Below are 25,414 nucleotides of genomic sequence, written 5' to 3'. Positions count from 1 at the left end.
CTCTTGAAGGATCGGCCCTCCACCCGAGGCGCGCGGCGGCGCGGCAATTCCTCCGAGCCGGAGCGGCGCTGCTGCGGTGACGCACCTCTGGAGAGCTGCTGCAGGCCGGCCGCCTCTGCGCCAAGTCGAGTCCCCCGCACAGTTGCGCCGCTAGCGCCGGTCGCCCTCGGTCGAGCTCGGCCTGGCCCCTCGCCGTCCTCCACGCCCCACCTCCTCCAGGCTCACACGCTGCTCCAGTTCATCAAGAGCTTGGGCGCTCGTTCGTCATCTATTCCGTGCACAGGCATTACATGGGCGCCGGCCCTCTCAGACATCGCGGCCCGGCTGGCGGCCCGAGTTGAGCTGGCTCATCGTGCTCGAGCGCCGCAGCGTCGTGCTCTCCTCGCCATTGACGCGAGCGGCAGCCTCGCTGCTCAGCTTTGCCTCGGCCGGGTTGCCCGGCAGGCGTCGTGGCTCGCCCACCTTGCCCCAGCCGCGCGCGCCGTTCGCTGCATTCGTCTGCCACTGCGAGACCAGCTGTCCGACGCCGCTGAAGCCCTCGCCGCCCGAGTCGTCGTCGCGCGGCGAAGCAGCCGTCACGCGCCCACGCACCACGCCGCCCTTGCTCGCCGCCTCGCGCTCGGCCGCGTCGCGCTCCCATGGCTTGAGCGAGGCGTTCGCTTGCGGGGCCGGACGCGAGGAGACAGGACGAGTGGCGCGCGGCATGATTGGCACGATCACGTCCGGCTTCGAGGCGCCCACGAGGGAGCGCTGCCGCTCGCGCACCAGCGAGCCGGGCGCCGGACGACCGGGCTGCGCCAGCCGCGCTTGGGGCTTGCTCTCCTCCTCGTCGCCGTCCTTGCTGCCAAACGGCACCGGCGCTGCGAGCGTATTGGCGCGCCGAGGAGGCGAAAAGTCGCGCGGGCGAGACGCCTTCTCGGTGCTGCTAGTCTTGGCGGGCGAGGCGGCGCGCGCCGGAGCCGAGTGAGGCTCCTTTGGCTGCTTGACCTCGACGCTGGGGAAGCGAGACTTGAAGTCTTCCGCCTCATCATCCTGCTTGCTTGGCTTTGCAGGCGAAGCAGGGCGGGACGTCAGCTTCGCCGGCGAGGCCGAGCGCGAGCGCGCGATGTTCTTGGCCGCCGTCGAGCTGTCGGCACGCGAGCCGCTGAGGGTGAGATTCTCGTAGCGCGAGACCATGCTCTCTGCCGTGCCCTTGCGCGGCACGGGTGCCACGGGCGCGCGGCGTTCATCTTTCTCGGTCGACGAGATCGTCGGCGACGTGGCGGCGTCTGCGAAGCGCTTGACTGTCGGCGCAAAGGGAGAGATGCCGGCATCGGCGGCCGGCGGCGTAGCAGCCTCCGCGGCAGGCTTCTCAGCAATCTTCTGAGTGTAGCCCTCGTCGTACGAAGCCTGCCGGCTGCCGCCGATGTCGATGAGCGTGCCCACCGTGCCCGATGGCGCGCGATGGATGTACTGCCCATCGAGACGCGGCGGCGGCATGGCCCGCATCTCCTCATCATCCTCGTCCCACGCCGGCACGCGCGCAGCAGCCGGCTGGGGTGAGCGCGCCTCGCTCGGCTGAGGCGAGCGAGCAGAAGACGGCTGGGGCGAGCGAGCGGAGGCCGGCTCGGGCGAGGTGACGTCGAAAGCCGGCGAGGGCGCCCGTTCCGCCGACGAGGGCGCCTTCTCCGCCTCCGAAAGTGGCACTGCGGGCGCATCTTGCAGGCGCGGCGAGACTGCGGCCTGCAGTGAGGCACTGCTGGCCGGCTTGCTGGCCTCGACAAGCCACGAGGGCTTCTTGATGCGGCCGGGCGACGTTCTGCCAGAGCGAGAAGCATTGCCATATGAGGGCGACACGGCCATACTGACGGGCCGCCGCGGGCTGTACTCGACCTCCTCTGGTCCCTCATCGCCGCTCGAGTCGCTGTCGTCCACCGGCACTGCCTTCGGCGGCGCTGCCGGCGCGTCCGTGACCACATCAGGCAGGCGCTCGGCAGCGTAGCGCGCAGGACTGCGATAGGCGGCCTTCTCTGGCACAACAGCCGGCGCAGCAAGCTTCTGTGTCTTGCTCTCGCCGCTGGCCTGTGCCGAGTGGTCCAGCTCGGCAGTGAGCCAGTCCTGCGGCATTGGCTTGCGCGTCGGCAGCGTCGGCGCCTTAGTGGACCCTTCGGGCGCCTTGCGCTCCGAGCTGACGGTGCGCGAGCCGGGCGTGCCGCTGACTGAGTGGCGGTGCTCGATCGAAGGCCTCTTGCGCGCCTGTGAGGGCGTGGCCAGAGGCGATGCAGAGCCCGCAAGCGGCGGCCAGCGCGCAGTCAGCGAGGCGCCAAAGTCCGTCGGCCTGCTAGCGCTGGGCGCATTCGAGGCGCTGCTGCTGCTGCTGCCGCTGGCAAAGCGGCTCGCCACTGCGCCGACCGACTCGCGCTGAGAAATGCCAGGCAGCGGCGCTCGCTCCTCCTTGCGCTCCGCTGCCGGCGGCGAGGCGTAGCGTGCGTCCAGCTCGGCAACACTGGGGAAGCGTGACGAGGCCTCGTCATCTTGCGCCTTGGACTTGACGGCTGGCACTGCGCTGCCGGACGGAGCGGAGCGAGCCGCCGGCGCGACCGGCGAGGGCAGTGGACTGACTCGCGGCGAAGGCGCATTGCTGCCAAAGCCCGGCAGCGCTGGGCTGTGATTCAGCGGCGTGGTGCGCAGCTCGTTCGCCGAGCCTGGTGGAAGACGCAGCCCGGCAGACTGCGGCGCAGTATGTGTGGTAGCCACGGAAGCAGGCGAGCCAGCGTTGGAGGGCGCGAATGAGTCGGCGAAGCCTGTCGGCGGCGAGAAGGTGTCGGAGAAGCCGCCTGCAGAGGCTGGTGCCACCTTGATCGAGGGATCGGGACTGCGCGGGCCTGTGAGCTGCATCGGTACTCTCGCAGCCGGCGCAGGCGTTGGCTTTGGGGCGGGCGAAGGAGCTGGAGAGCCGTTGGTGGCGGTGGCGCCCGGCGTCTTGCCTGGCCTGCCGCGACGCATTGGCGTGATGCCCTCTGCGCGCCGCCTTGCCTCTGCCTCCTCTGCGCGTCTGGTCTCCTCCTCGCTCGGCGCCATATCGATGAGATCCGACGTGCCTCCCGGCGCCGCGGGCACAATGCGGCCCTTTGCCTGCTGCGAGGCCAGTGCGCGGGCTGCAGCGTCAGCGCCGAGCTCGACGCCGCCCTTGCTCGACGTGAGCGTGGGCAGCTCGCTCATCTGCTTGCCGCTCTGCGCCAGCTTGGCGTAGTGCGCCACGCTGTCGGGCGCCGGCGTGCCGAGCAGAGAGTGCGCTCGCATCAGCACCTCGTCGATCGTTGGCCGCGATGCCGACTGCTCCTGCAGCATTGAGGCTGCAGAGCGCCAGAGTCAGCTCCGGCTCAGACGAGGCATGCTATGCATCATACGCTTCACGCCCGGCCTTCGCGCTACCACTCACCGACAAGCGCCTTGACGCCATCGCTGTACGCCGGCTGGCTTGGAAAGCGATAGCGCGCGTTGAGAATTGCAAGTGGCCCACCGCCATTCTCCTCGAATGGCGTCGTGTAGTAGCAGAGCTTGTAGAGGAGCACGCCCATGGCCCACACATCTGCCTTCTCATCAATGACGCGGCGCTGCGCCACGTCTACCATCTCTGGCGCGCGGTACTGCAGCGTCGTGGTGCGGTTGAGCTCTGCCTCGAGGCGGCGCACCTCATCTGCCGAACGCGGAGCGCGACGCGAGAGGATCGGAGTGGTGCTGCCAAAGTCGCAGAGCTTGTACGTGGCACCTCCTGGTCGTGTAGAGGGCGCAAGAAGCACGTTCTCGACCTTGAGATCGCGATGCAGCAGAGGTGGAGAGGCGTGGTGCATGGCACTGAGGCCTGCACCGACGTCGCAGAAGATGCGCAGCACGTCGGCTTCGGCAAGCCGTGTGCGAAGCCGCGCGTTCATGAGATCGATGAGCCCGCCGCCGCTGCAGAACTCCATCAGGATGAAGACCTCGTAGCCGCCGTTGGGCAGCGACGTGGCCGAGGCCTCGATGAAGTGCACGATGTTGGGATGCGAGCGCAGCGCCCGCTAAGACAGGCGTGTCAGCGTCAAAGCACGGCGGAGGAAGGTCATCTGCAGCGAGCGCGAAGCGTGCCGAGAGCGCCAGGGCCGCAGCACGAGGCTCCAGCTGCCTGGTCCGTACCTCGGTCGGCGCTCCCGCCCGCGCAGGGCAGAGCCTGAGTGCCACGCCCTCGATGCAGCGCCTCCTTGTCTCCTCTGGGAGCCACTCACGTGCACCTCAACCTCTCCTCGCACGATCGCCAGTGCCTCCTTGTCCGGCACCGCGATGCGTTTCAGCACGTGCGTGTACTCGGCGCCCGGTGGCGCGCCGGCAGCAGCAGGCAGCGGCAGCGGCTGTGAGGAGCGCACGAGGTAGACGTGTGCGAAGCCGCCCTCTGCCAGGTACTTGACGACGACGACGGCCAGCGCGCCGACCTGCACGCGAGTGCCGGGCGCGAGCGTGCCCTTGTGTGGTGGAGCGGCGGCTGGTGCGGGTGCGGACTGCGGTGCGCCCATGGGCTGCATCCCAGGCGGACTCATCGGCCCGCGGGAGGGGCCACCACCACCGCCGCCGCCGCCTGCGCCGCCGGCATAGGCCGGGGCGTAGGGCGCACGCATGGCCATGGCGAAGGCGCACCGATGAGGGCGGGCGCGGGGACGCTAAGGAGGCGCCCGATCCGCGGCGGCTAGATGCAGAGCGCAGCGAGGGGTGCGAGGTGTGGATGAGCCGACGTGCGGAGCGCGACGGCGAAGGTGGATGCGGAGGGGCGAGAAGGAAGGTAGCAACTAGACCGCCGGACAGCCAAGACGCACCCGACCTCGCTGGCGCCTGGCGCCTCGCGGAGCCGGCCCCTGATGCGCGTCGGACGGTCGTGCGCGCTGTCGCCAGCGCGCAGCACGGCCTGGTGCTGGCGCTGCAGCCACGCCGCCGCGGCGCCGCACACTGCCGCCGCCGCCCGCGCCCCCGCCGTGCATGCGCACCGGCCCGCCCTTCGCAAGGCTCAGCGATCACACTGCCGGTGCAGACAGCAGCCAGCAGCTCAGCACCTCCTCCTCGCCGCTGCGTTCTGATGCCCTTGTCCATTCGGCTGGCCGCCGTGCCTGAGGCCGTGGGACGACTCTGCGGCGTGGCTGTGGAGGCGTCTCGTGCGAGAAAGAGGCGCGGCGGCGCGCCGCAAAAACTTGCCCGGGCCAGGGAAGCTCGCAGGCCGCTCCTTCTCACTTCCATCCCACCTCCGCCATGCCCAAGGCTCGCTTCAACCCCGAGCGCCACCGCTCGCGCGTGCGTCACAACCCGCTGGCGCGCAGCGGCGAGGCGGGCGCCTCTGCCAGCACGCCTGCCTCGAGCACGCCCGCGGCCGGCAGCAGCGCCGCCGCCGCGGCCGAGCTCTCCATCCCGCTGCTGCTCAAGCTGCCGCTGCCCGGCACACACGTCGAGCCGGCGCCGAGCAGCAGCGACACGCACTGGGCGCTCTCGTCGCTCTCGCTGCTGCTGCTCGAGAAGCCGGCGCGCCGCGTGCTGCTGGCGCCGCAGCACCGCCTGCTGCCGCGCCTCGTGCGCGCCCTCGAGCACGACGAGCCCGCCGTGCGTGCAGAGGCCAGCGGCGCCCTGCGCAACGTCTGCATCGACGCTGGCTTCGCAGAGCGCACCAAGCTCGCCGACAAGGACACCTATGCCGTGCTGGTGCGCCAGATGCTCGCCGTCTCGCACGCCCTCGACGGCCAGGCTGCGGCGCCGCAGCAGCCGCGTGCCGCGCCCGTCGTGCCGGACAAGCCGCTGGAGGAGATGAACCGCAAGGAGCGCAGACATGCCGCCAAGGCTGCTGGCGCCGGTGCTGCCGCGGCAGCTGCCGGAGCAGACGGCGCCCTCGAGCGCATGGACGCTGCCGATGCGGCACAGGACGAGGAGGAGCTCAGTCCGCTCTACGCGCACCTGACCAATCTCTGCGTCGTGCTGTGGTGCATTCTCGAGGCGTCGTCGGCGCATCTGGCGCCCCTGACGCCTCACTTCGCCGACGTCATGGAGGTGCTCTGCGCCACCATTCGCCGCGCCACTGCCGCCAGCAACGTGCAGCGCGGCGAGGGCGGCGCGGCTCGTGAGGCCGCGCGCATCCGTGCCGCCGAGCGCGAGGCCGGCATCGCAGCGGCCAACACGCTGCTGACGCTGACGGATGCACATGCGCTCGCTGCCATTGCGCTCGTGGGCGTTCCGCGCAGGGAGCTCGACGAGGTGCTGAACCAGGGCAAGAAGCCGAACCCGAAGCGCTCGGGCCCGGCTGCTGGTCCCGACGTGTCGACGAGCAAGGGCAAGCGTCAGCTCGACATTCTCGGCGATGCAGTGGGGCAGATCTTGTCTACGCTGATGGCCGGACCCACCCGCGAGAGTCTGCAGCCCGTCAGCCTCGGCCTGCTGGCGCTCGGCTCCCTTCGCAACGCCTCCAACTCGTTGCCGCCGGCATTGCGGTCCCGCATCGTGCTCAGCGCTACAAGCCAGTTGCCGCCCCAAGTGCGAGCGCAAGCCGGCAGCATGGACATGTCGCTCGCCGACTTTGAGGCAGAGTTTGCTATTGCGCCGCTGCTCGTCACCATCGAGACGCTCGGCGAGGAGTGGAAGGCTGCGCCGGCTGCACCGCCTGTCAGCGCTGGTGCGGATGCACAGATGGAGGTGGAGGGCAGCACCGAGACGAGTGACGCTGTAGCGCCAACGCAGACTCGCGCCGAGATCAAGAGCGAGGAGCTGGTCGGAGCGCTGCAGCTGGCTCTCGAGGTGCTGGCCGAGCTTGTGGGCGCCGTGGGCGTGGCGCACCTGGCCGCATCGGGGCCGGACGACAACGACGATGGATGGGCGGAGGAGGGCGATGACGAGGAGATGGCGATCGATGGTGATGCCGCCGACGGCATGGAGGAGGATGCGCCCGCCGCGGCCGGCGTGGCACTGCCCACGTCTGCCGACGAGTTCAGCAAGCATCCTCTCGCGAAGTTCGCGACTGGCATCGTGCCACGCGTGATGCTGTGGATGGCACAACCTCCTTCCTCACCCGTCAGCGACGCAACACAACTCGAGGCGGTCAACTCTCTGGCAACGCGAGCACTCAGCGTCCTCTCCAACCTCTTCCACGGCCTCGCCGTCATGGCGCCTCCTCCGCCCTCGGAGCCTCGGCCAGAGCATGCGTCGCTGCACGCCAGCTTTGCGGCCTGGCGCTCTGCCTCGCCTGCAGTGCAGCAGACGTGGTGTCAGACATTTGAGCTGGCACTGGCGTTCGGAGCGCAGGGCGATGCTCGGCGTACGGCACTCGAGGCGTGCATGAACGTCCTGTACGCTCTCTCGCGCTGCTTCGAAGGCGCCGCCCTGCCCGTGCAGCCCGCTGCGTTCCCTTCTTGCCCACTCGCCCAAGCATCAAGCGGCGCGCTCGAGGCACTTCTGGCTGCCGCAGCGCCTGGCGCGCCCATTGGCGACGATGCGCTGCGCGTCTCGGCCATCTCGACACTTGGGCCGCTGGCGCGCGGCGGAAGCGTCCTGGCGACGGACGTGGCGCGCATCGGCGATGCACTCGTGCGCGTCGCTGAGAGCCTGCCGGCGCCCGGAGAGGCAGCCTCGGCGACGACTTGCGGGCCAGAGGCGGTGCTGGCGGCTCTGGACGCTGCCATCGACACGTTTGCCGACGAGACGAGCCCGTGGGATCAGCTGGCCTTCGTGCAGCCTGCTCTGCTGCCGCGCCTCAAGAAGCTGCTGCCGCGTGCTCGCGCCATGGTGAGTATGCGTCCTGTCTCTCGTCGAGTTGCCGACCCGGCGCTGACTTCTTTCCTCCCTCCTCAGGCTCGCGCGATTGACAAGCGCAAGCAGCCGCAGCTGCGCGAGAGCGCCGACGGCACTGTCGACAACCTCAAGGGCTTCGTCGCCTACCGCGAGCAGTAGCATGGCTCAGCGCCGGCACTTGAATGGCATGAGTCTTGTGCGTGAATGGAGTGCAGATTGCGCCTGCGTGTGTTGTTACAAATGAGTGCCGTGCTACTGCCCCTGTGCCTCTCCCCTCCTCGCGCCTCTCAGACGTCCATCTCGTCCAGCGCCGCCATCTCATCAGCGTCCGGCAGGTCCGTAGCGAACTCGTCGTCGAGGTCCATGGCCGTCTCATCGTCGTGCGGCAGCTGCAGCGCGTCGTAGTCCTGCTCATCGAGCTCGTCGTCTGTGCCGTTGGCAGCGGCGCCGGCAGCAAGGCCCTTCTTGCCGTCGACTTCGAGCAGACGATTGTATGCCTCGCGCTCCTTGCGCTGGCGCCGCTCGACGTCTTCGACGCCCCAGAGACTGACGCCGACCTTGCCTGAGAAGAGGTGCTGTGAGCCAAGCATCACCGCAAAGGATGTGTGAGCAAACCGCACCTGCAGGGTATGGCTCTGCGTGGACGCGACGTCAGCGTGGTAACAGAGCAAGCGCGGGCCGCACTCACGAGCCATCTGTCGGATGAAGAGCCGTGTCTCGACGAGCGCCATGTCCGTCGAGAGATTGCTGTGTGTCTCCTGCGCGCGGCGGGAGCGCATGAGCAAGGCGACGGCCATCGGCGCACTGCTCGCCATGTACGCACCGTGACCTGCTGCGCGATCCACTTTGGCAGCTTGCTGCGCTTGTCTGCGCGTGCGAAGCGCTGCGTAGCACAGAATCAGCCAGGTGCCGCCGCGGGGTGCTGGTTCCACATCAAGCCTCACCTGGTCGGCCATGACCATGATGCCGTAGTCGTCCTTGCCGCGCAAGCAGCGTCCGAGACACTGAGCCGCGTGACGCATGGCGTCGAACGTAAGCCAGTCGTTCTCCTTGATGCGGAAGTTTTCGCGCAGGAACTCCAGGCGGGCCTTGAGGATGCGGCTGCGCAGACTCGAACGTGAGCATTGCAGCTCGTCCACCCCGGGCGGGGACAGAGACGCACCTCTCGGTGTACTGGTAGGGCACGCCGAACATTATCACGGCGCGGCCGTAGTTGTGGTCGAAGTCGATGCCCTCGGAGACCTTGCCGCGCGCGACACACAGCAGGATGGCGCCGCGTCCGTTGTCGCACGCCTGGCAAGGGCGCTCCCGTCAGCTGGCGCGGCGCCACCCGCGCCTCGCCACACTCACCCGACGGTAGTTCTCCAGCGCATGCGTCGTCTCTGGCGCATCGGGCGTCTCGATGAAGACGAGCTTGTACTTCCACACCTCCTCGAGGATGCCCATGTCGTGCCAGGCCGCCACGATGCTCTCCATGTAGAGGTACGACGGAAAGAAGGCCACGATGCCGTCTGGCACGCACTTGGCCTGCTCGATGAGGATGCTGCCGTAGTTGCGCACCACTGCCGGGTCGTTGCGTACTTGGAAGCGAGACGAGATGGCCACTTGGTCTGAGCCGCGCGTAATGACGAGCGGCAGGAAACACTGCCGCGAGAGCGTCATGGGGTAGCTGTCCATGACGATGGCGTCAAACTTGAGCATCTTGGGATACATGTCCAGCGGCGAAATCGTGCCGCTCGTGATGATGACGCTGCTGAAGCGCTCGAAGACGGGCGCAATGGCAAGACTGGCGTCGAGACAGGTGAAGTGGAAGATGGGATTGGGCACCGTGGCGTGCTCCGTCTCGAAGGGCTCGAGGATGAGCAGGAAGCCCTTGTCGTACGTCGCAACGAGCGTGGCGAAGGAGGCCACCTTCTGCAGTGCAGCGTACTCGTCTAGCCGTCGCAGTTCGAGCGTGGAGACGAGCACGCGCAGACGCTCGGCGCAGAAGCGAAGCGGCTTCTTCTCGATGTAGGTGATGTCCTTGAGATGCTGCAGGAAGCTGGGCGGCGTCTCGGCCACGACGTGCAGCACGCGCATGCGCGTCTTGAGGTACTCGATGAAGCGCTTGAGGAAGGCGACGAAATGCTCGGCTCGTCGGATGTTGCCGGGCATGGCTTCCTGCAGGATATCGTCCGGCAGCACGGGGTTGGACATGAAGGACTCGGCCTCTTGGTTGTCCGAGGCGCCTTCCTGGAGCCCCTCGACTAGCCGGGCATACTCTTCTTGCAGCTTCGAGTTGTCCGTCTTCTTGCGCTCCTCGACCTTCTCAGCCAGGTCGTTGACACTGCGCCAGGCGCTGTCCAGCATCGGACGCGTCAGGTCGATGCTGAGCGACTCGATGCACACGTTGTCTGGCCGTGGGGCGTGTCAGCTCGGGTGTGAGAGGCAACACGCTGGCTGAGGCCCACCGATGTTGTGCGCCTCGTCAAACACCACGATAGCATCCTTGCTCATCGCCTTGCTGACCTGCTCCGCAACTTTCGGGTCGAGCAGGTAGTGGAAGCTGTAGATGACGATGTCCAGGTATGGCATCTTGCGTGCGCCGCACGAGGTCAGCGGCCGTAGCGACCACACAGCTCGAGCAGCCGCCGCTCACCATGCGACGAATGGCAAAGTACGGGCACACGCCGCGAGCCTTTGCGTCCGCCTTGATCGCCTCGAGCGTCCACACGCCTGGAGGGATGAGCTGCGCTTGGTCGAGCTTGCCGAGCTCCTGCAGGCGGCGAATAACAGGTTTACATCAGCAACACACGATGCAAGACCACCGCTGAGGTTGCAGCCCGTCGTTCGTGTGACCGCTCCGCGCCAACGTGCTTCATCCTTCCGCCGCCGGCCCCGCCCATCTCACTCACCTCGTGGAAGTCGCACAGCTCCACGCTTCCTGGTTCCGCTCTGCCCTTCTCGCAAGCCCACGCGCTCGTCATGTCTCTACATCGCGCATCGACCACCTTTCCCTTTCTCTCTCTCCCGACACTCGGATGGACGCACAGGTTCTTCCTGCTGCTGAGCCCCGCAGCCAGGATCTCCTCCGGCACGCCCTGTCCTTCTGGCAGAGGCGTATCACGGCCGGGGTAGGTGCCCGATGGCCCAATGCCGGGTGCATTCTCCGGGTCGTTGTAGCGCTGCCGGTACGCCATCAGCGCGTGCAGCTCGGCCAGGGCCTTCTCGATCTCCGGCACGGTGCGTGAACAGTAGATGAGCTTGCGCGCTGCGGGGTGGAACTGCGCATGGCAGCATCAGCGCTACTGTCAGGCAGCTGGAGAAAGGACATGACGCACCTTTTGATACGACACAATGAGACTGAGCAGCGAGACGGTCTTGCCCGTGCCCGACGGCATCTCCAACACGCAGTGCCCGTTGGCGTCGAGCGTGCGCTTGAGGTCGGTCATGTAGGCATACTGCTCCGGGTAGATCTGGCGGCCAGCGCAGTGTCAGAGCTGCGACCTTGCGCGAGCTTGTACCAGGCTGACCTTGGGATAGGGAAAGAGCACGGGCAGCTCGTCGATGAAGAACTGCTCGTCGGTCGCGCGGAGTGTCAGTGATGCGGCTGCGCACCTACACTGGCCACGACGCACCTTCATGCTGGGCAAGCGCGATGCGCCAGAGCGCGCGCGAATGGGATGCGTGCGCGGGCGCGTGCAGTCGCCAAGACGCGAAGCGAGGAGACGAGAGCGAGAGGCGGCTTGGAGAGACGAGCGTGAGATGGTGGAGAAGAGGCAAGGTGCGGCAGGGTGCAGTCAGCGCGCGCTTGGATGACGCTTGGTCGGCTCGCCCGACTTCCGGCACAGGCGCTGTTCCCACGCCGACTCGCGCCTGGTGCACGGACCCAGCCCCTGATGCTCTTTCCTTCTCACCGGCCGCCGGCCCCTCGAGCCTCCTTCCCGACCACCAGCACCATCAAGTGCCAGAAAGCCGGCAGCGATGCGCGACGCTCCGCCCTCGCCGCCCGCCACGAAGGCGCCGGATGCGCACGAGCAGGCCTCCTTCCGCCTGCTGGCGCAGCAGCGCCTCGCGCATGGCAAGCGTCTCAAGCTAGGCCGCCTGAGTGCGTCTCTGCTTCTGCTCCTCTGCTCCTCGGGGCCGCATCGCTCACTTGCTCCTCTTGCAGCTTTCTTCCGCGACGCACTCCGCTTCCGCGGCTCCGTGCTGCTGCGCATTCTGCCGACGCTCTTCGCCATCACGCTCTGGGCCTTCGCGATTGCGGTGGGCAACTTGCACTTTGGCAAGCATTGGCACACTAGCAATGCCGTCATCGGCCCGTTGAGCGTTGTCTTTGGACTGCTGTGAGTGGCGAGACGCTGCGCAGAGAGGGGGAAGACGAGGCACTGACGAGAGAGTGAGAGAACAGCATCGTGTTTCGCAATGTGAGTCCTGCCCGATGCAGCAAGGCACCGTTCACGCTGACGTGCTTCACCAGGGCACCTCCTACGACCGCTGGTTCGAAGGTGCCAAAGACTGGCAAAACACGTTGTCCGACGTGCGTTCGCTGGCGCGCTTCATGTGGTACAACATCGACCTGGCCGTGCTTTCTCCCCCCGACTCGCTGTCCGAGGAGGAGCGCGAGCAGTGGAGAGAAGAGAGACAGGAGAGGAAGAAGGAAGCTGTGAGATTGCTGAGTCTCTTTCTGTACGCGACAAAGGTGCGTCCTTGCTGCCCCTGAGACTGCTGCAGCACCTGACGCCCGCGTCGCCTTGCAGCATCATCTTCGCCAAGAACGCTCCCTCTCGCACGGCGACTATCTCGGCCTCCTCTCCCCTTCTCTCCGCAAGGCCTACGAGCACACTCTCGCACTCGGACTTCTTCCACCCCTCTCTCCGCCCCCTTCCGCCGCTGGCGCTTTCGGCATAGCCGTGCAAGCACAAGTCGATGAGTCTGCGCCTCTGCTCGCTTCACCTTCTGCAGCGGAGGAAACAGCGCAAGACGAAGCAGCGAGAGCAGAGGCAGAGAAGGTCCTGGAAGCTGCGCAAGCTATCTCGTTGCCAGTCTTCGTGCTCTCTCGCCTTGCGAGGTACCTCGCTGCTGCGCGCGCGGCAGGATGCCTGAAGGACGCGGGACAGCCCAGCTTCGCTATGGTACGTGCCTCTCCCGCTCCCCCTCCGCTGCTCGCGGCGCGGGCTGACGTTCATCGAACGTTCAACAGGTCAACCAGTTGCTCGCCTCGCTCACAACCAATCTCGGCAACGAAGAGCGAGTCGCCACGATGACGATTCCAGTCGTGTACGGGTGAGTGGCCTCGCCCGCACCTCTGTTCCGCCCTGGTGGACAGATCCACGAAGCTGATGGCAGACTTTGGACAGCGTGCACCTGAAGCAAGCCACACTGCTCTACCTGCTCTCGCTGCCTTTCGTGCTCGTCAATGAACGTGGGTGCTGCGCCCTGTCGCTCTCTGTCTGGTGGCCTGCTGATCGTCGCCGCGCCTCGCTCCGATGGACATCCGGACAGTGTCTTGGCGTATGGTGCCCGTGAGTCCTTCCGCTCTCGCGCTGCTTCCCGTTCAACACTGATGCTCCGGGGCTGCGACCACAGTTCGTCTCGCTCGTCTCTTTCACGCTTATCGGACTCGAGGGCATCGCATCTGAGATTGAGGTGCGCTACTTGACCGCTCCTCCTCCTCCTCTTCTTTCACCTTGCTCATCACTCACCTCCTTGCTTTGTCTCGCAGCAACCGTTCGGCTATGGTACGTCGCCTCTCGCCGCCCTGCGTCCGACTACTCATCTGACACGCGCGTCACGCCGTCAGATCCGTCCGATCACAACCTCGACTACCACTGCGCTGCCGTGCGACACGAGCTTGGTACGTTTTCCTCTCGCTTGCGCACACACGCCCACGCCCACGAGCGAGGCTCACGCCATGCTGATCCCTGCTGCTCCCCTCGCAGAGTGCATGATGCGGGCCATGCCTCCTTCGCTCGAAGGCGTGCTCTGAACCGTGCCGGACGGCGCTCGGCATGACATGGTGCAGCAGCAGCAGCAGCAGCAGTAGCCGCATCGCTCTCCCTTTGCGCCTACGCCAGGCGCTCGGACTAGACGTCAGATCATTCCCTCCATGCCGTCCCTTTCATATTCCTCCCTCTGGACGGCCCCCTTTACGCCCCCCTTGACGAGACAGCGCAGGACGCTTTATCTCTATGTCGCTCCTGAATGACACGATGTGATGACCCGCGCACGAGCAGTGAGAGCGTAGCCGTGCGGCCGCTGGTGTACGGGGACCCAACTACCTTGGACTGAGCCCACCGCGACACCCTCTCCTCCTCGTCACGTCGCAGCTGTTCTGCCTCTCGAGACTTCTCTATCAATGTCATTAGCCCTCCCTCCCCCGTCACCTCCCTTCTCCCATCCCTTTGCCTCAGCCCTTCAAGTTCGACAGTCGACTCAGCGTCTGCTGCCACTTCTGTCCCTGCGCCATCGCCGGCTTTCCTCCATTGTTCGCCAGTGCCGCCTTTCTCCTGGCGCGGCCCAGCTGGTTGCGCTTCTCCACAGCGCTGTAGATATTCGGCTGCGAGAGCGCGGCAAAGTCATGTGCCATGCCCGTGTGCTCCTTGCGACGGGCATCGCGCGCGCCCACCCACGCCGCCGAGCCGGGCGTGTCGGAGGCAGAGGCGGCGAGCTGCGAGGTGGGGAGCACCGTGGCGTGAATGGCGCCGAGCTCGGGAGGCAGCACGCTGAACTTTGCCGTGCCGCTCAGCGCCGACGAAGAGCCGCCGGCGGCCGCGAGCCTTGCGCGAGCGGAACGGCCAATGGCGCCGTACGTGGCCTCGCCGGTGACCTTGACCTGCACCTCGGCGCGTGCCGCATCCGAACTCCACTCAATCGGACGCGACGTACTGCCGACGTACGAGTTGCGCGTCTGCGCCATGCGACCGGCCAGCGAGACGAGGTAGCCGTTGTTCTTGTTCTTGCCGTCGCGAGCCGCGGCGCTGTACGGACGATCGTTGATGGCGGTGGCGATGTGCGTCTCCTCGATGTACTCCGATCGGCACACGACGAAGCCGGGCTGTGCAGGAGCGAGCAGAGCACCTTGGATCACATCGTTGCTGCCGTACTGCAGGCCGCCGAAGGGATGCAGCGGCGCCGCAGCCGCCGAGGCTCCGGCGTGCAGGCTGGCGGCACCGCTGGCGCCGAGAGGCAGCAGACGCCGAGAGTTGGGCGAGGCAGCTCGGGTCTGCGCGCGAGACTGAAGCCAGTCGAACCACGCCTCGTTCTGATCCTTCTGTTCCGAGCTGCGCGAGCTGTCCCACGTGTCGGCGGTCAACTCGGAGATGTCCTTCATGGGAATGTGGTCGAGGGTGATCTCCTGCTGCTGCTGCTGCGCTGCCTCGCTCGTCGACGCAGCGCTCGGCGCAGCAGGCGCAGGCGAGAAGAGGGAGTTGAGGCCGGACGACGAAGCCGAGGGAGAGGAGGAGGAGAGAGCGCTGCCGCCGATGAAAGACGAAGATGCCGAAGACGCCGCCTTGCTGCGCTGCTCCTCTGCATCTCTGCGCCGCTGCCGCAGCATCTGGTTGTATTGCTTCAGGGCCAGCTCCCTCGAACTGCGCACGAGGTCGGCCTTCAACGCGTCCTTCCACGCCTTGCGCTGAGCGCGCACCTTGCCCAGGAAGCGCTCAAACGTGGCGGGCGACATGGCGCAGAAGTCGTCGCGCATGTCGAGGCGCGTCGAGTGCAGCAGCGCCGCGCCGCCGCGAGCGGCACTGCCGCTGCCGCGTCCGGCGCTGCTGGCGCCGGGGCGAGGCGGCATCGGCGCCGCCTTGGAGAGGCGCGCATCGGCGATGAGCTTCTCGCGCTCGGCCGCCGAGAGGTGCGGCATCTTCTCTGCCGAGTAGGCACTGGGCAGCACGTGCTGTGGGCGAAAGTCGGCGAGACAGACGGGCACGGGCACCTTGCTCAGCGCGGCACTGCCGCCCGTGCGCCGCAGCCGCGCGCCGCTCTCGAGCCAGGAGGAGCGCAGCAGGACGCGCTGCTCCTCTTCGTGCCACGTCGTGGCGCCTGCGTCGGAGTCGAGGTCCGCGACGGCCACGTAGCGCACGCTGCCCGGCGTCTGGCCCGCGGCGAGCGGCCGCTTGAGGCCAAAGTCGCCGCGTGTCTGCGCGGCGGCGGCGGCGGTGTAGACTTGCGGGATGGCGGGGTCGAAGGAGGTGAGGCGCGCGGAAGGCAGCAGACGCCCAAAGGCGGAGCGCAGCCGAGGTGACGGCAGCATGAGGCGAGAGGGCGCGCCCGAGGCGCAGAGGAGGCGAGGGGGGCGAGTGGTGGGGAAAGACGGAGAGGCGCGAAGTCAGCGAAGGCCAGCCGGCCGCCGTGAAGCGCCGCCGATGGGTCACGTGCCGCGCGCCTGGCTCTTCGCCGCTGCTGCCGCCGCGCCTGGCTCAAGAAACGGCGGGCGTCTCGCCTCGCTTGCTTCTCCACCACGTCCCTCTGTCCACTCCTTCTCTCCCAGCCCAGCTTTTCACGCTTCTTCAGCTGCGAGGGTATCTACGGGGTAGTCTGCACTCCGGTGCGCACGCGCGACAGGCGGACCAGAGCAAGCCTTATGCGTAAGGCCAGAAGGGGCGGCACAAACCGAGCAGCTCGAGCGATGCCTGAACGCTGTGCGTCGCCATGACTTGAATGCTCGACCTGAGTCGCCCTACATTTTCCTCCCACTTCCATCTTTCTCTTCTCCAATGATATCCGTGCCTGTTTCTTTCGTTCGTCCACTCCGCTGCTGTGTCTGCCAGGGTGAGTGTGCTTCCCCTGGTTCAGCTTGGAGCGGGCGCCGCCGGAGATGAGACAAACGTGCAATATGCCAGTCGACGCAGCCCGTCCTGCCTTCTCTCTCGCTTCTCGCGGCATGATGGGCCCGGCACACTGCGGTGTGTGACGGCTTCGTGCTCTGAGCGGACATAGGGAGAAGGGGAGGGAGGAGCAGCGAGTGACGAGAGAATGGAAAGGCGAGACTGAGGCGCGCTGCGTGAACTGGCCTGGGCCCAAGGCGAAGCACAGCCTTGGCAGGGTGCACTGCTGATCTCTTCTCTGCACAGGTCATCAGGCGTAGCAGACGATGAGACGATGTGGCATGGATCAGGGGGTATGTGTGCTAGAGTGAGGATCAGGAGCATTGAGTATGAGGAGGAGGCGAAACAGTCTGGCCTGCACCATGGAGTAAGGGCGAGGCCAGACAGGAGAGTCAGGGAGTGCAATGTGGGGAGCGTAGAGAGAGATTCGGGCTGGCGAGGAGAGATGGGCAGCGTCGAGAGGAGAGCACGGCAAAGCTGCGCACCGACGCTAGCAGGGCACCTGTGGCGTGCGGCGAGCAGCGAGCGAACTCGCAGCTGGCAGCCCGGCAGGCGGGCGTACTACTGTGTGGTCTGCACTGCGTCGGGGGGGTGGGGGGGGGGGGGGGGGGGGGGGGGGGGGGGGGGAGACGGGCGTCGAAGAGCAGAAAGCGCCGGCGGAGATAGGGGCGAGGCGAGGCGGGGCCTACTGTCGCAGTCTAGCCACCAAGCCTCTCAATCCATCCGTCGACTTGCGCTTGCTCGTGCCCGTGCCGCTCGACGATGCACTCGTGCGTCTCTGCTGCAGCTGCGGCTTGCGCTCCTCGTCGGGCGACGAGGCCGGCGAGGAAGACGTGGCGTGATGATGGGGCGTCGGTCGAGTTGAGGAAACGCCGACGCTGCCGACGCCCAGACCGGCCGCGGGCGCCATGGCTGCGAAGAAGCCCGCGCTTGCGCCGCCGCCGCCGGCGCTACTGCTGCTGCTCATGCTTGCCGTTGACGCGGTAGGAGCAGCCGCACCATGTGCGCCACTGCTGCCCATCGACGATCGACGGCGCGTGTCGACAGACGACGAGGAAGAGTGACGAGACTGCATGCTCGGGCGTTGAAGCGTCAAGCCTTGTGTCTGCAACTGAGGCTGCAAGGGCAGGCGGTCTGCCGCTGCTCGTGTCGCTGCTGAGATGACAGGCGGCGAGGCGGGCCGAAGCGGCGGCGGCGTCGTCGTCGTCGTCGTCATCGGAGGAGGCGACTGCAGGCGTGCGATCGTGCCGCCTTGCAGTGTCGGCCTTGGACTTGGCCGTCTCTGAATCGCAGAGAGGGGCGGCAGCACTTGTTCCTCTTCTTCATCCGGCGCATCTCGTTCGGAAATGGCGAGCAAGTGAGGCACGTCGGGCGCGGCAATGAGGGCGTGGAACGCTTGATGGGGCGAAGCGGCGCGCAGAGGAGGCGAAGAGGGCAAGACTAGGCGGGGCGAGGGCGTGCGCGAAGGGTGAGGCATGCCTTCAGGCACGGCAAGCCCGAGAGGCGAAGGCGTGCGCGAGTGGAGAGGAGAGGGAGCGCGAAGACCGGAGAGCAGGCCGGGTGAGGGGACTCGAGCAGGAGGTGGACTTGTGGAAGTGGCGGGAATCGAGAGATGCAGAGGTGATCCGTTGCGCTGTCGAGCTGCTTCTGGAGAGCCAATGCGCACTGGAGGCGTCCATCTGCCAAGTCGCAGCATCAGCATCATCTTTCCCGCTCCGGCAGTGCTGCAGCGGCTGTGGATGGCGGGTCACTCACGGTCTACAAAGGCCCTCCGCCACCGCAGCTCCCATCTTCCTCACTTGCTCCTCATGGCGCCTGCACGCGCTCGCCTTTTCCTCCTCTCTCTCCGCCGCCTCCAATTGTCTCAACATCGCTCTGGCTCCCATCCTCTGCGCTCCAGCTCCAGGCGACGGTCCTCTCGCGAGTCCAAATGCCGAAGTTGGGCTGCAGGGCAAGGAGGGCGGCAAAGGTCGTACCGACGCTTCGGCGAGGATCTCGGCGAGAAGCTCGTCGTCGAGCTCGGTGCCGGAATTGTCGGAGGAGGAAGAGGAGGTGCGCTGTAGGGAAAGCTCTTGCAGAAGTAAGGCTTGCGCGGAGGGAGTGGTGACGAGTGGTGTAGGTCGTGCCGGCGTGGCTCGAGAGGAGGCCTCGTCGGTCTTGAGGCGCGCCGCATCGAGCAGGCCCGGAGTGCAAGGCACATGTGCGTCCGTCTCGGCCTTCTCTTCCTCGGCCTCTTTCTCCGTCCTCTGCGCCGCCGCGAGCGCTGCCTTCGCAGCTCCATCCTCCGGCGCAGCCTGCGTGCCTTTCGGCAGTGCCTCCATGCGCATGGCAGGCGAGTCGAGCGACGCAGAAGCAATACTGGCACCTGCGCTGTGCGGCACATCTTCCCCTGCCAATTGCTGTGCCGCGCTCAGACTCTGGCGCGCCAGCATGCGCCGCTGTGCTCTGTCCGCGAGATACTTGCGCCGAGCTCCGCGGGACCAGTGCGCGTGGTAGTCTGGAGGGTGCGTCAGAGGTAGAGGCGAGAGAGGGAGGAGAAACAGACACTTACCGTCCTTGAGACCGAGGAGCAGCAACGCTTCGCAATCGTCGCACACGCACGTCCCACTGACTACTTCCTCGCCATGTCCGGGCCGCATAGGCGGAACGCGCAGCGTCTTCTCGACGGGCTGCTGCGGCTGCGTCTGCTGCGCCTGTGGCTGCGGCGTCTGGATCTGCCGAGGCGCTGCTTCCTCTGCTCTCGGCGTCGGAGCGATCGGCGACGGCAGCGCATCGATCGACTCCTCTTCCCTGCCCAACGCCAGCGGCTTGCGCACGGCCGTCGGTCTGACCGCACTGCCAGTGCGCAGCATCGCCGCTGCAGCCGGCATAGGCAATGGCGAGAGCGCAGGCGACGAAGGCAGGTCCGAAGAAGCATCGAGAAAGATGCCGGCGGAAGGAGAAGAGGAGGCGAGAAGCTCGGCGAAGTCGGCTTCTTCTTCTGCTACGGCCGATGTGGCGTGGGCGTCGGGCGATGCATCGCATAGCGCGAGAGCGGGCGCGTCGGATGACGAAGCATGGGCAGACGATGGGTAGACGTCGCTTGGAGTGGCAGAGGCGTGCTGAGCGGCGGCGTGCACGCAAGGCGCTGGTGCCTCAGTGACGGCAGGCGGCAAGAAGATGCCCAGCGCCGAGCTTTCACTGGAAGTCGAAGCTGAGGCGAGTCGTCGTTCGTTTCGCGACAGCGCCGAGGGCAGCTCTACCGAATCGGCAGTCGATGTCCGCCGTCGCTGCTGCGCCTGCACATCTTCGTCGCGCAGGCGCTCCCTCATCTCCACTCTGCCACCTTTCTCCGCCGCCGCAGTCGCGCTTGTGCCACTACCCCTTCTGCCCTTCTTCCACGGCAAGCCCAGCGTCAAAGACGTGCGTCTCACGACTTGTGGCCTCCCCTGCTTCGTCTCTCGCAGCTGCGAGCTCGAGACGGCGCGATGAGCACTGGGTGCTGTGCGTCGCGCAGAGGGAGAAGAGGGCGTGCCGCTCAAGAAAGTGGAGGTAGAGGGCACACTGCTGGCGGACGCCGAACGACTGTGGCCGTGCTTCTTGGGCTTGCTGAAGGCTGCAGCTGCCTCGGCGCGCGGCGAGAGCGTGGCGTCGAGCGTGCGACTGGCGCCTGCTGTCGCAGCGGGAGCGCTCGTGGCAGACAGAGAGGCGCTACTGCTGCTGCTGCCGACAGCGAGTGCGCCGAAGAGACGAGGGCGCAGCAGCTTGCTTGTGAAGTACGAAGAGCTGCTGGCTGTCTCCGAGGGCGACGAGGCGGCGCTGCGAGCAGTGCTGGGACTGTGCGATGCGAGGGCCGGGGGAACTTGAGCGCGTGTTTCTTGGCGCTGGCCACCTCGAGAGCAGGGCCCAAGCAAGCGCCCAGAGCGTCATGCCCGATTGTGCTCGAGACTCACATGATCTGCCCACGGTCTGCGAATGCCACACGCCGACATGCTGCTGCTGGCACGGGCGGTGCTTGCGCCATGGTCTCTCCCCTAGGTGCTGAGCGAGGCGCACAATGAGATGGGCTGTGCGCCCGTCGAGCTCGGCCCGCTCGAGAGAGCTGGGCGGGGGGCCGGCGAGGCCGGGGCGACGAAGTGGGAGGCGCGAGCGACTCGCTGGAGGCTTCAGTTGGACGAGCGCTGCGTGTGCTGAGCTGAGCTGCGGCGGCGAGGTGAGATGGAGGCGAGAGAGGCACGAGCGTCTCCCTCGGCGCTACGCTAGTTGATGCTCCACACGCGCGTCCAAAGCACACACCTCTCGCAAGGCACATGGCCTGTCTCTTGCGCGGTAGGGCTGTGCAGGCGCCGCGCGTCTCGCGAGGCGGCGCAGCCAGCCGGATGCAGCCGCCGCCGCGCGGCGGGGGCAAGAGCGGTGCACGTGACGTGCGCCCTGCTCGAGTCTCCTGCGCTGTGTCTGGGGGTGCCATCTGGCGCTCTTTCAAGCCGTGCTCCGAATGGGAAGACAGAGCATTGCGAGTCCGAGGTAGGCACAGGGGGCAGCCAAGGCATAGAGGGTGAACAAGCGCGAGCGTTGCAAGCTATGTGCTATGCCGACGGCGCCAAGTCGCGTGCGGTGCAAGGGCCTTGCTGCCAGGCCGCACAACTCCCTTTGCGCAATCTCCAAAGCGCCATCTCTCGCCGCTCCGTTCTTCTATTTTCTCGTCTCGTCATGCCACAGAGACCTCCTTGGAGCTCTTTGAATACTGTTACATTTACTCATCCCCCAACCCCCTGTCCGCCCAGCCCTCTCCGTCCTTGCCGGGCCCCGATCGCCCGGCTGTGCCCCCCCCCCCCAATATCTCTTACTTCTTCTTGGCAGTGCGCAACTTGATCGTCTCGCCGTTGACAAAGATTCCCTTTCCCTGTTTTGTTGCGTAGCGTGGTAAGCGGGGTTGCGTCACTTTCAATGTGAAATCATGCCCTGCGTGCGTGTGTGTGTGTGTGTGGTGGCTGCGCCAAAAGAGATGGCAGGAAAAAATGGCAGTTTGCAAACGTGCATCGCCCCCCCCCCCCCCCCCCCCCTCGCCCACTTTTCCTCCAAACAGCATGTGCGCGCTTCAGGCGCTTGTACTTTTCTTGCCCTCCCCTGCCAGATCGGGCGCCAAGCGGTGCAGCACCCGTACCCTTGGAGAGGTGCCTCCTCGCCGCTGCCCGCCCGCTCCACGGCTTCAAAGCCAAGGCTGATGCGAGCCGGCTGCAACAGTAGGCCATCCTGGTCGTCGCTGCGTCTTTGCCTTGCCCCCTCACACATCTGCCTTTGCCCCCCTCCCTCTCTCGCACCTTCTCGGCGTGCCAAACGACGCCCCCCCATGCTCGGGCACACACAAAAAAGAAGAAGCCTCACCTTGTAAGGCTCCGGTCTCCTCCACGCTCGAATCTGACTGGCGAAGAGGCCCAGGTTTTCCCGGTCGACGCCGCGCAGCTCAATCACCGTCGGCTGCGGCACGTTGACGTCGATGCCGTGCGGCACGGGCATGATGACGGGGTGGCTGTATCCGAGCTTGATGTTGAGGCGCATGGGCTTGTGCGTGGTGCGTGCTGCCTCTTCTTCAGCAGCAAAGGCCTGGTATGTCAGTCGCTGCTGCGGCGAGGCGAAGGAGGCGCGCGAGGAGGCGAGGGCGAGAGAGAGGGCAGAAGCACGTGGGAACGGATCCTCCTCGAGCGTGGCGCGATAGCCGACGCCCACGAGCTTGAGCTGCACGGCATGCCCCGCAGAGACGCCCGTGAGGGCATTGGCGAGCAAGGCCCGCGTCAGGCCCCACGTGGCGCGCTGCGTCTTGACGCGCGAGTCGACGACGCTCAGCTGCAGCGTCTGGCCGGCATCGGCGGCGGCGGCGGCGGCGGCGGCGGCGGTCTCCTTGGTGGCCTCTGCTCCCTCTGCGGCGAGCCAGCGCATCTGCACGTATGCCTGCAGCGGCACGACGACTTTTCCCTTTGGGCCCGCCACCAAGAGCGAGCGCGCATGCCGCAGCGCCGCGGGCGGCGCGCGCAGCGGGTTGGAGAGGGGCGGGAAGGGCAGCTCGGAGATGGAGATGCCCGCCGGCACCGAAAGGAGCGCACTGCCGATGTGCGAGTGCCGCACGTGCGGTGCGAGAGCGGTGCCGAGGCGCAGAGAGGCGCGAGGAGCGGCGAAGAACGACATGAGCAAGGACGCTCGCAAGGAGGAAGGAGGTGGAGAGACAGAAGCACACGAAAGGGCCGCCAACTCAAGGTCAAGGCTCCCTTCGGGCAGGCGCCGTGCGGCGCGCACGTGACGCGCCGCGCTGCCCGCTCCAGCCAAGCCAAGGCAGCGCCCGGACGCGCGCGCGGAGACGAAGCCGCCAGCTCGCCTTGCGCCTCGCTTCTCCACCACGCCCACCGAGCTCAGAGCCTGCATCTGCCCTCTCTTTCCACCTCTCTCAGCCCGCTCACCCTTTCTCGCCGCGCTCCACTGCGCAGCGTCGCGGCGTTCGCAGTGCTCGGCTCGCGGCAGCGTCGCAAGCGCTCGTCGCGCCTCGGCAGCCTCGCGCGTCCGCTCTCGATTATCTGTTGCACGCCTTCGCAGCCTCGACGCCAGCTGCAAGGGCTTGCTACGAGCATCGGCCTTTCACCGAAGCGACGCGACCACAAGGCCTCTCTCACTTGAGTCTTGGCTTACGCCCGCTTGCATCGTCCGTCGCCTCTCGCTTCGCGAGCCTCGCTTCGTGCTCCGAGCTCGACCGCTGCTCTCTCGCCCAGGCTGAGGAAACGCTGCAGTCGGCATTCGCATCGGTCTGCACTGTACTGCACGCAGGCCCGCATCTTTCTACTCTCTTCCGTGCGGCGTCGCCCAAGTAGCGATCGCCGTCTGCTGTTCTGGGAGGCCCAACCTCGCGCTCCTCTAGCATGCAGACGTCGCACTCGCGTCCCGAAGGCGGACCCACGCCGCCCACGCCGGGCTCTGGTGGCGCTGCTGCCGGCGGCTCTTCCGAGCGCGGCTCGGGCGCCTCGGGCCTGACAAACGCCGGCGGCGCCGTGCCTGCCACCCACGGCGGCTCCCTCGCCGGCCTCGAGCTCGGCCCGTCGATGCTCTCGAGCGCCGGACCGCCCAGCTCCTCCTCTGGGCCGCCCATTCCGGCCGGCACGGGACCCGGCGGCACGCCCACGACGGCGCTCAGCGTGTATCACCTCATCACCCAGCTCTGCCAACGCCCGTTGGACGACGGCGCAGGCGCAGGTGCGGGCAAGGAGGCAGCAGAGACACCGCAGCAGACGGAAGAGGCGCCGCCGGGAAGCAGCGCGCAGAGAGAAAATGCCCTCTTGGAGCTGAGCAAGAAGCGGGAGCAGTATGAGGATCTCGCGCTGGTGCTTTGGCATTCCTTCGGTACGTGTGTGTGGGCAGCTCTCTCTCCCCCCTTTCAGACCTGTTCTTGCCCTTGCCTTGCCCATGCTGACTCCGTCCTTGGCTTTACCTTTCCCACACACACAATCAGGCGTCATGTCGTCGCTGCTGCAGGAAATCATCTCCGTCTATCCGCTCCTCTCGCCGCCGCAGCTCACGGCACACGCCTCGAACCGCGTGTGCAACGCCCTGGCGCTGCTGCAGTGCGTGGCCAGTCATGGCGAGACTAGAGGATTGTTTCTGCAGGGTGAGTTTTCGGGGGCGCGCGGGGGGCACGGAAGCATGCGAGAGAGGGGACCGAGATAGTCAGAAGGGAAGCGGCTGGGTGAGGGCCGCAGCTCAGAGGCAGAAGGGAGACCGGAAGAGCCTGAGGGGAGAGAAGAGCCTGGACCCCCCTCCCCCCTTCTTGCGGCATGGCCGCGCGGGCTAACTCACTCCCTTTCCTGTTTCCCCCCCTTTGCAGCGCACATTCCGCTCTTTCTCTATCCCTTTCTCAACACGACGTCCAAGACGCGGCCGTTTGAGTATCTGCGCCTGACGTCGCTGGGCGTCATTGGCGCGCTGGTCAAGCAAAACGACAATTCCGACGTCATTACCTTCTTGCTCAGCACCGAGATTATCCCGCTCTGTCTGCGCATCATGGAGACGGGCAGCGAGCTCTCCAAGACGGTGGCCATCTTCATCGTGCAGAAGATTCTGCTCGACGACATGGGCCTCGCGTACATCTGCCAGACGTACGAACGCTTCTATGCCGTCGGCACCGTGCTGAGCAACATGGTGGCGCAGATTGTAGAGAGCCAGGCCGTGCGCTTGCTCAAGCATGTCGTCAGGTGCTATCTGAGACTCAGCGACAATCCGAGGTGAGTGGGGCGCCCCCCGCGCGGCAGCCGAAGTAGGAGAGAGAGGAAAATGCCCGGGAGGCTGACCCCTGACTGGTTCGCTTCGCCAGAGCAAGAGAAGCGCTGCGTGCCTGCCTTCCCGGCCCACTGCGCGACGCCACGTTCTCCCAGCTGCTCAAGAACGATCACGTGAGTCTTTTGAGGCAAGAAGCGTAGAGAAGAGGATGGGTGCGAGAGGGGGCGAGGGAGGAGGGTGGGGGGGGCGCTTCTTCCCTCGCGCACAGGGTTTGCTGATCCCAGTCTCCCACACGTTGGCAGATCACCAAGCGCTGTCTCGCCACTCTGCTGCTCAACCTCTCCGACCGCGTCGAGCCATGAGAGAGAAAAATCGGGCACACACGCGCCCACACTTGGCGGATGCATCTCCCCGCCCCCCCTTGCCCGCTCTTGCGTTGCTGCGGCGCGTTGGGTCGACATGGCTTGCCCGCGGGGGGGGGGGGGGGGCGGGGCAGTGGGGCGCGTCTCTCTCTCTCTCGAGAGAGAGCTGCGCTGTATCACCTCCGCCAGACGAGCCGGCAAAGGGACCTACGCCCTCCATGTCCGCCTCGACCTCTC

General features: G+C 66.6%; 8 protein-coding genes across 8 annotated transcripts; 3 read left to right on the top strand and 5 right to left on the bottom strand.

Moving 5' to 3' along the window:
* Window positions 1-232: 232 nt before the first annotated feature.
* Window positions 233-4,780, bottom strand: FA09DRAFT_327585 (hypothetical protein). The gene is made up of 3 exons (XM_025741453.1): window positions 4,245-4,780; window positions 3,422-4,040; window positions 233-3,335 (listed from the first exon to the last, which is right to left on the bottom strand). The coding sequence occupies exons 1-3, from the start codon at window positions 4,635-4,637 to the stop codon at window positions 307-309; spliced, it is 4,041 nt and encodes a 1,346-aa protein (XP_025601147.1). The 5' UTR covers window positions 4,638-4,780; the 3' UTR covers window positions 233-306.
* Window positions 4,781-5,244: 464 nt separating this feature from the next.
* FA09DRAFT_358222 (hypothetical protein) lies at window positions 5,245-7,981 on the top strand. Its single transcript, XM_025744929.1, has 2 exons — window positions 5,245-7,764; window positions 7,831-7,981. Exons 1-2 carry the CDS (start codon window positions 5,254-5,256, stop codon window positions 7,927-7,929), a joined length of 2,610 nt encoding a protein of 869 aa, XP_025601146.1. The 5' UTR covers window positions 5,245-5,253; the 3' UTR covers window positions 7,930-7,981.
* Window positions 7,982-8,016: 35 nt separating this feature from the next.
* FA09DRAFT_314617 (putative RAD3-DNA helicase/ATPase) lies at window positions 8,017-11,526 on the bottom strand. Its single transcript, XM_025740774.1, has 13 exons — window positions 11,388-11,526; window positions 11,283-11,324; window positions 11,091-11,225; window positions 10,665-11,033; window positions 10,409-10,525; window positions 10,221-10,344; window positions 9,121-10,163; window positions 8,933-9,063; window positions 8,715-8,871; window positions 8,594-8,653; window positions 8,459-8,528; window positions 8,391-8,405; window positions 8,017-8,332 (listed from the first exon to the last, which is right to left on the bottom strand). Exons 1-13 carry the CDS (start codon window positions 11,391-11,393, stop codon window positions 8,058-8,060), a joined length of 2,544 nt encoding a protein of 847 aa, XP_025601145.1. The 5' UTR covers window positions 11,394-11,526; the 3' UTR covers window positions 8,017-8,057.
* A 146-nt stretch (window positions 11,527-11,672) lies between these two features.
* On the top strand, window positions 11,673-13,972 carry FA09DRAFT_327583 (hypothetical protein). Its single transcript, XM_025741452.1, has 12 exons — window positions 11,673-11,857; window positions 11,921-12,095; window positions 12,161-12,176; window positions 12,230-12,451; window positions 12,510-12,884; window positions 12,953-13,035; window positions 13,110-13,174; window positions 13,255-13,274; window positions 13,339-13,398; window positions 13,475-13,490; window positions 13,553-13,606; window positions 13,692-13,972. Exons 1-12 carry the CDS (start codon window positions 11,734-11,736, stop codon window positions 13,736-13,738), a joined length of 1,257 nt encoding a protein of 418 aa, XP_025601144.1. The 5' UTR covers window positions 11,673-11,733; the 3' UTR covers window positions 13,739-13,972.
* A 186-nt stretch (window positions 13,973-14,158) lies between these two features.
* Window positions 14,159-16,059, bottom strand: FA09DRAFT_358219 (hypothetical protein; the record flags this gene model as incomplete). The annotated part of the gene is made up of 1 exon (XM_025744928.1): window positions 14,159-16,059. Exon 1 carries the CDS (start codon window positions 16,004-16,006, stop codon window positions 14,159-14,161), a length of 1,848 nt encoding a protein of 615 aa, XP_025601143.1. The 5' UTR covers window positions 16,007-16,059.
* A 1,139-nt stretch (window positions 16,060-17,198) lies between these two features.
* FA09DRAFT_358218 (hypothetical protein) lies at window positions 17,199-20,774 on the bottom strand. The gene is made up of 5 exons (XM_025744927.1): window positions 20,692-20,774; window positions 20,430-20,596; window positions 19,132-20,407; window positions 18,336-19,077; window positions 17,199-18,259 (listed from the first exon to the last, which is right to left on the bottom strand). The coding sequence occupies exons 2-5, from the start codon at window positions 20,487-20,489 to the stop codon at window positions 17,266-17,268; spliced, it is 3,072 nt and encodes a 1,023-aa protein (XP_025601142.1). The 5' UTR covers window positions 20,490-20,596; window positions 20,692-20,774; the 3' UTR covers window positions 17,199-17,265.
* A 628-nt stretch (window positions 20,775-21,402) lies between these two features.
* On the bottom strand, window positions 21,403-22,775 carry FA09DRAFT_314615 (hypothetical protein; the record flags this gene model as incomplete). The annotated part of the gene is made up of 2 exons (XM_025740773.1): window positions 21,945-22,775; window positions 21,403-21,462 (listed from the first exon to the last, which is right to left on the bottom strand). Exons 1-2 carry the CDS (start codon window positions 22,740-22,742, stop codon window positions 21,403-21,405), a joined length of 858 nt encoding a protein of 285 aa, XP_025601141.1. The 5' UTR covers window positions 22,743-22,775.
* Window positions 22,776-23,464: 689 nt separating this feature from the next.
* FA09DRAFT_293573 (Rcd1-domain-containing protein) lies at window positions 23,465-25,177 on the top strand (the record flags this gene model as incomplete). Its single annotated transcript, XM_025740054.1, has 5 exons — window positions 23,465-23,942; window positions 24,052-24,207; window positions 24,424-24,820; window positions 24,910-24,988; window positions 25,118-25,177. The coding sequence occupies 5 exons, from the start codon at window positions 23,465-23,467 to the stop codon at window positions 25,175-25,177; spliced, it is 1,170 nt and encodes a 389-aa protein (XP_025601140.1).
* Between the last annotated feature and the right edge of the window lie 237 nt (window positions 25,178-25,414).

Source organism: Tilletiopsis washingtonensis (genome assembly GCF_003144115.1).
Source record: "Tilletiopsis washingtonensis strain MCA 4186 unplaced genomic scaffold FA09scaffold_2, whole genome shotgun sequence".
NCBI classification, from domain to species: domain Eukaryota; kingdom Fungi; phylum Basidiomycota; class Exobasidiomycetes; order Entylomatales; genus Tilletiopsis; species Tilletiopsis washingtonensis.
This window is presented reverse-complemented; position numbering and strand designations above follow the sequence as displayed.

Excerpts from the sequence above, each read along its gene's own strand:
- FA09DRAFT_327585 (XM_025741453.1), bottom strand. The coding sequence starts at position 4,637 with ATGGCCATGCGTGCGCCCTACGCCCCGGCCTATGCCGGCGGCGCAGGC. Across the intron at positions 4,041-4,244 it reads GAGGAGAGGTTGAGGTGCAC|CGGGCGCTGCGCTCGCATCC; the intron begins GTGAGTGGCTCC and ends CGCCTGTCTTAG. Across the intron at positions 3,336-3,421 it reads TGGCGTCAAGGCGCTTGTCG|CCTCAATGCTGCAGGAGCAG; the intron begins GTGAGTGGTAGC and ends GGCGCTCTGCAG.
- FA09DRAFT_358222 (XM_025744929.1), top strand. The coding sequence starts at position 5,254 with ATGCCCAAGGCTCGCTTCAACCCCGAGCGCCACCGCTCGCGCGTGCGT. Across the intron at positions 7,765-7,830 it reads TGCCGCGTGCTCGCGCCATG|GCTCGCGCGATTGACAAGCG; the intron begins GTGAGTATGCGT and ends CTCCCTCCTCAG.
- FA09DRAFT_314617 (XM_025740774.1), bottom strand. Across the intron at positions 11,034-11,090 it reads TCATTGTGTCGTATCAAAAG|TTCCACCCCGCAGCGCGCAA; the intron begins GTGCGTCATGTC and ends TGCCATGCGCAG. Across the intron at positions 10,164-10,220 it reads TGACGAGGCGCACAACATCG|ACAACGTGTGCATCGAGTCG; the intron begins GTGGGCCTCAGC and ends CCCCACGGCCAG.
- FA09DRAFT_327583 (XM_025741452.1), top strand. The coding sequence starts at position 11,734 with ATGCGCGACGCTCCGCCCTCGCCGCCCGCCACGAAGGCGCCGGATGCG. Across the intron at positions 11,858-11,920 it reads TCTCAAGCTAGGCCGCCTGA|CTTTCTTCCGCGACGCACTC; the intron begins GTGCGTCTCTGC and ends CTCCTCTTGCAG. Across the intron at positions 13,175-13,254 it reads TTTCGTGCTCGTCAATGAAC|TGTCTTGGCGTATGGTGCCC; the intron begins GTGGGTGCTGCG and ends ACATCCGGACAG.
- FA09DRAFT_358218 (XM_025744927.1), bottom strand. The coding sequence starts at position 20,489 with ATGACGCTCTGGGCGCTTGCTTGGGCCCTGCTCTCGAGGTGGCCAGCG. Across the intron at positions 19,078-19,131 it reads GCTCCTCGGTCTCAAGGACG|ACTACCACGCGCACTGGTCC; the intron begins GTAAGTGTCTGT and ends CGCACCCTCCAG. Across the intron at positions 18,260-18,335 it reads GCGGAGGGCCTTTGTAGACC|ATGGACGCCTCCAGTGCGCA; the intron begins GTGAGTGACCCG and ends GCGACTTGGCAG.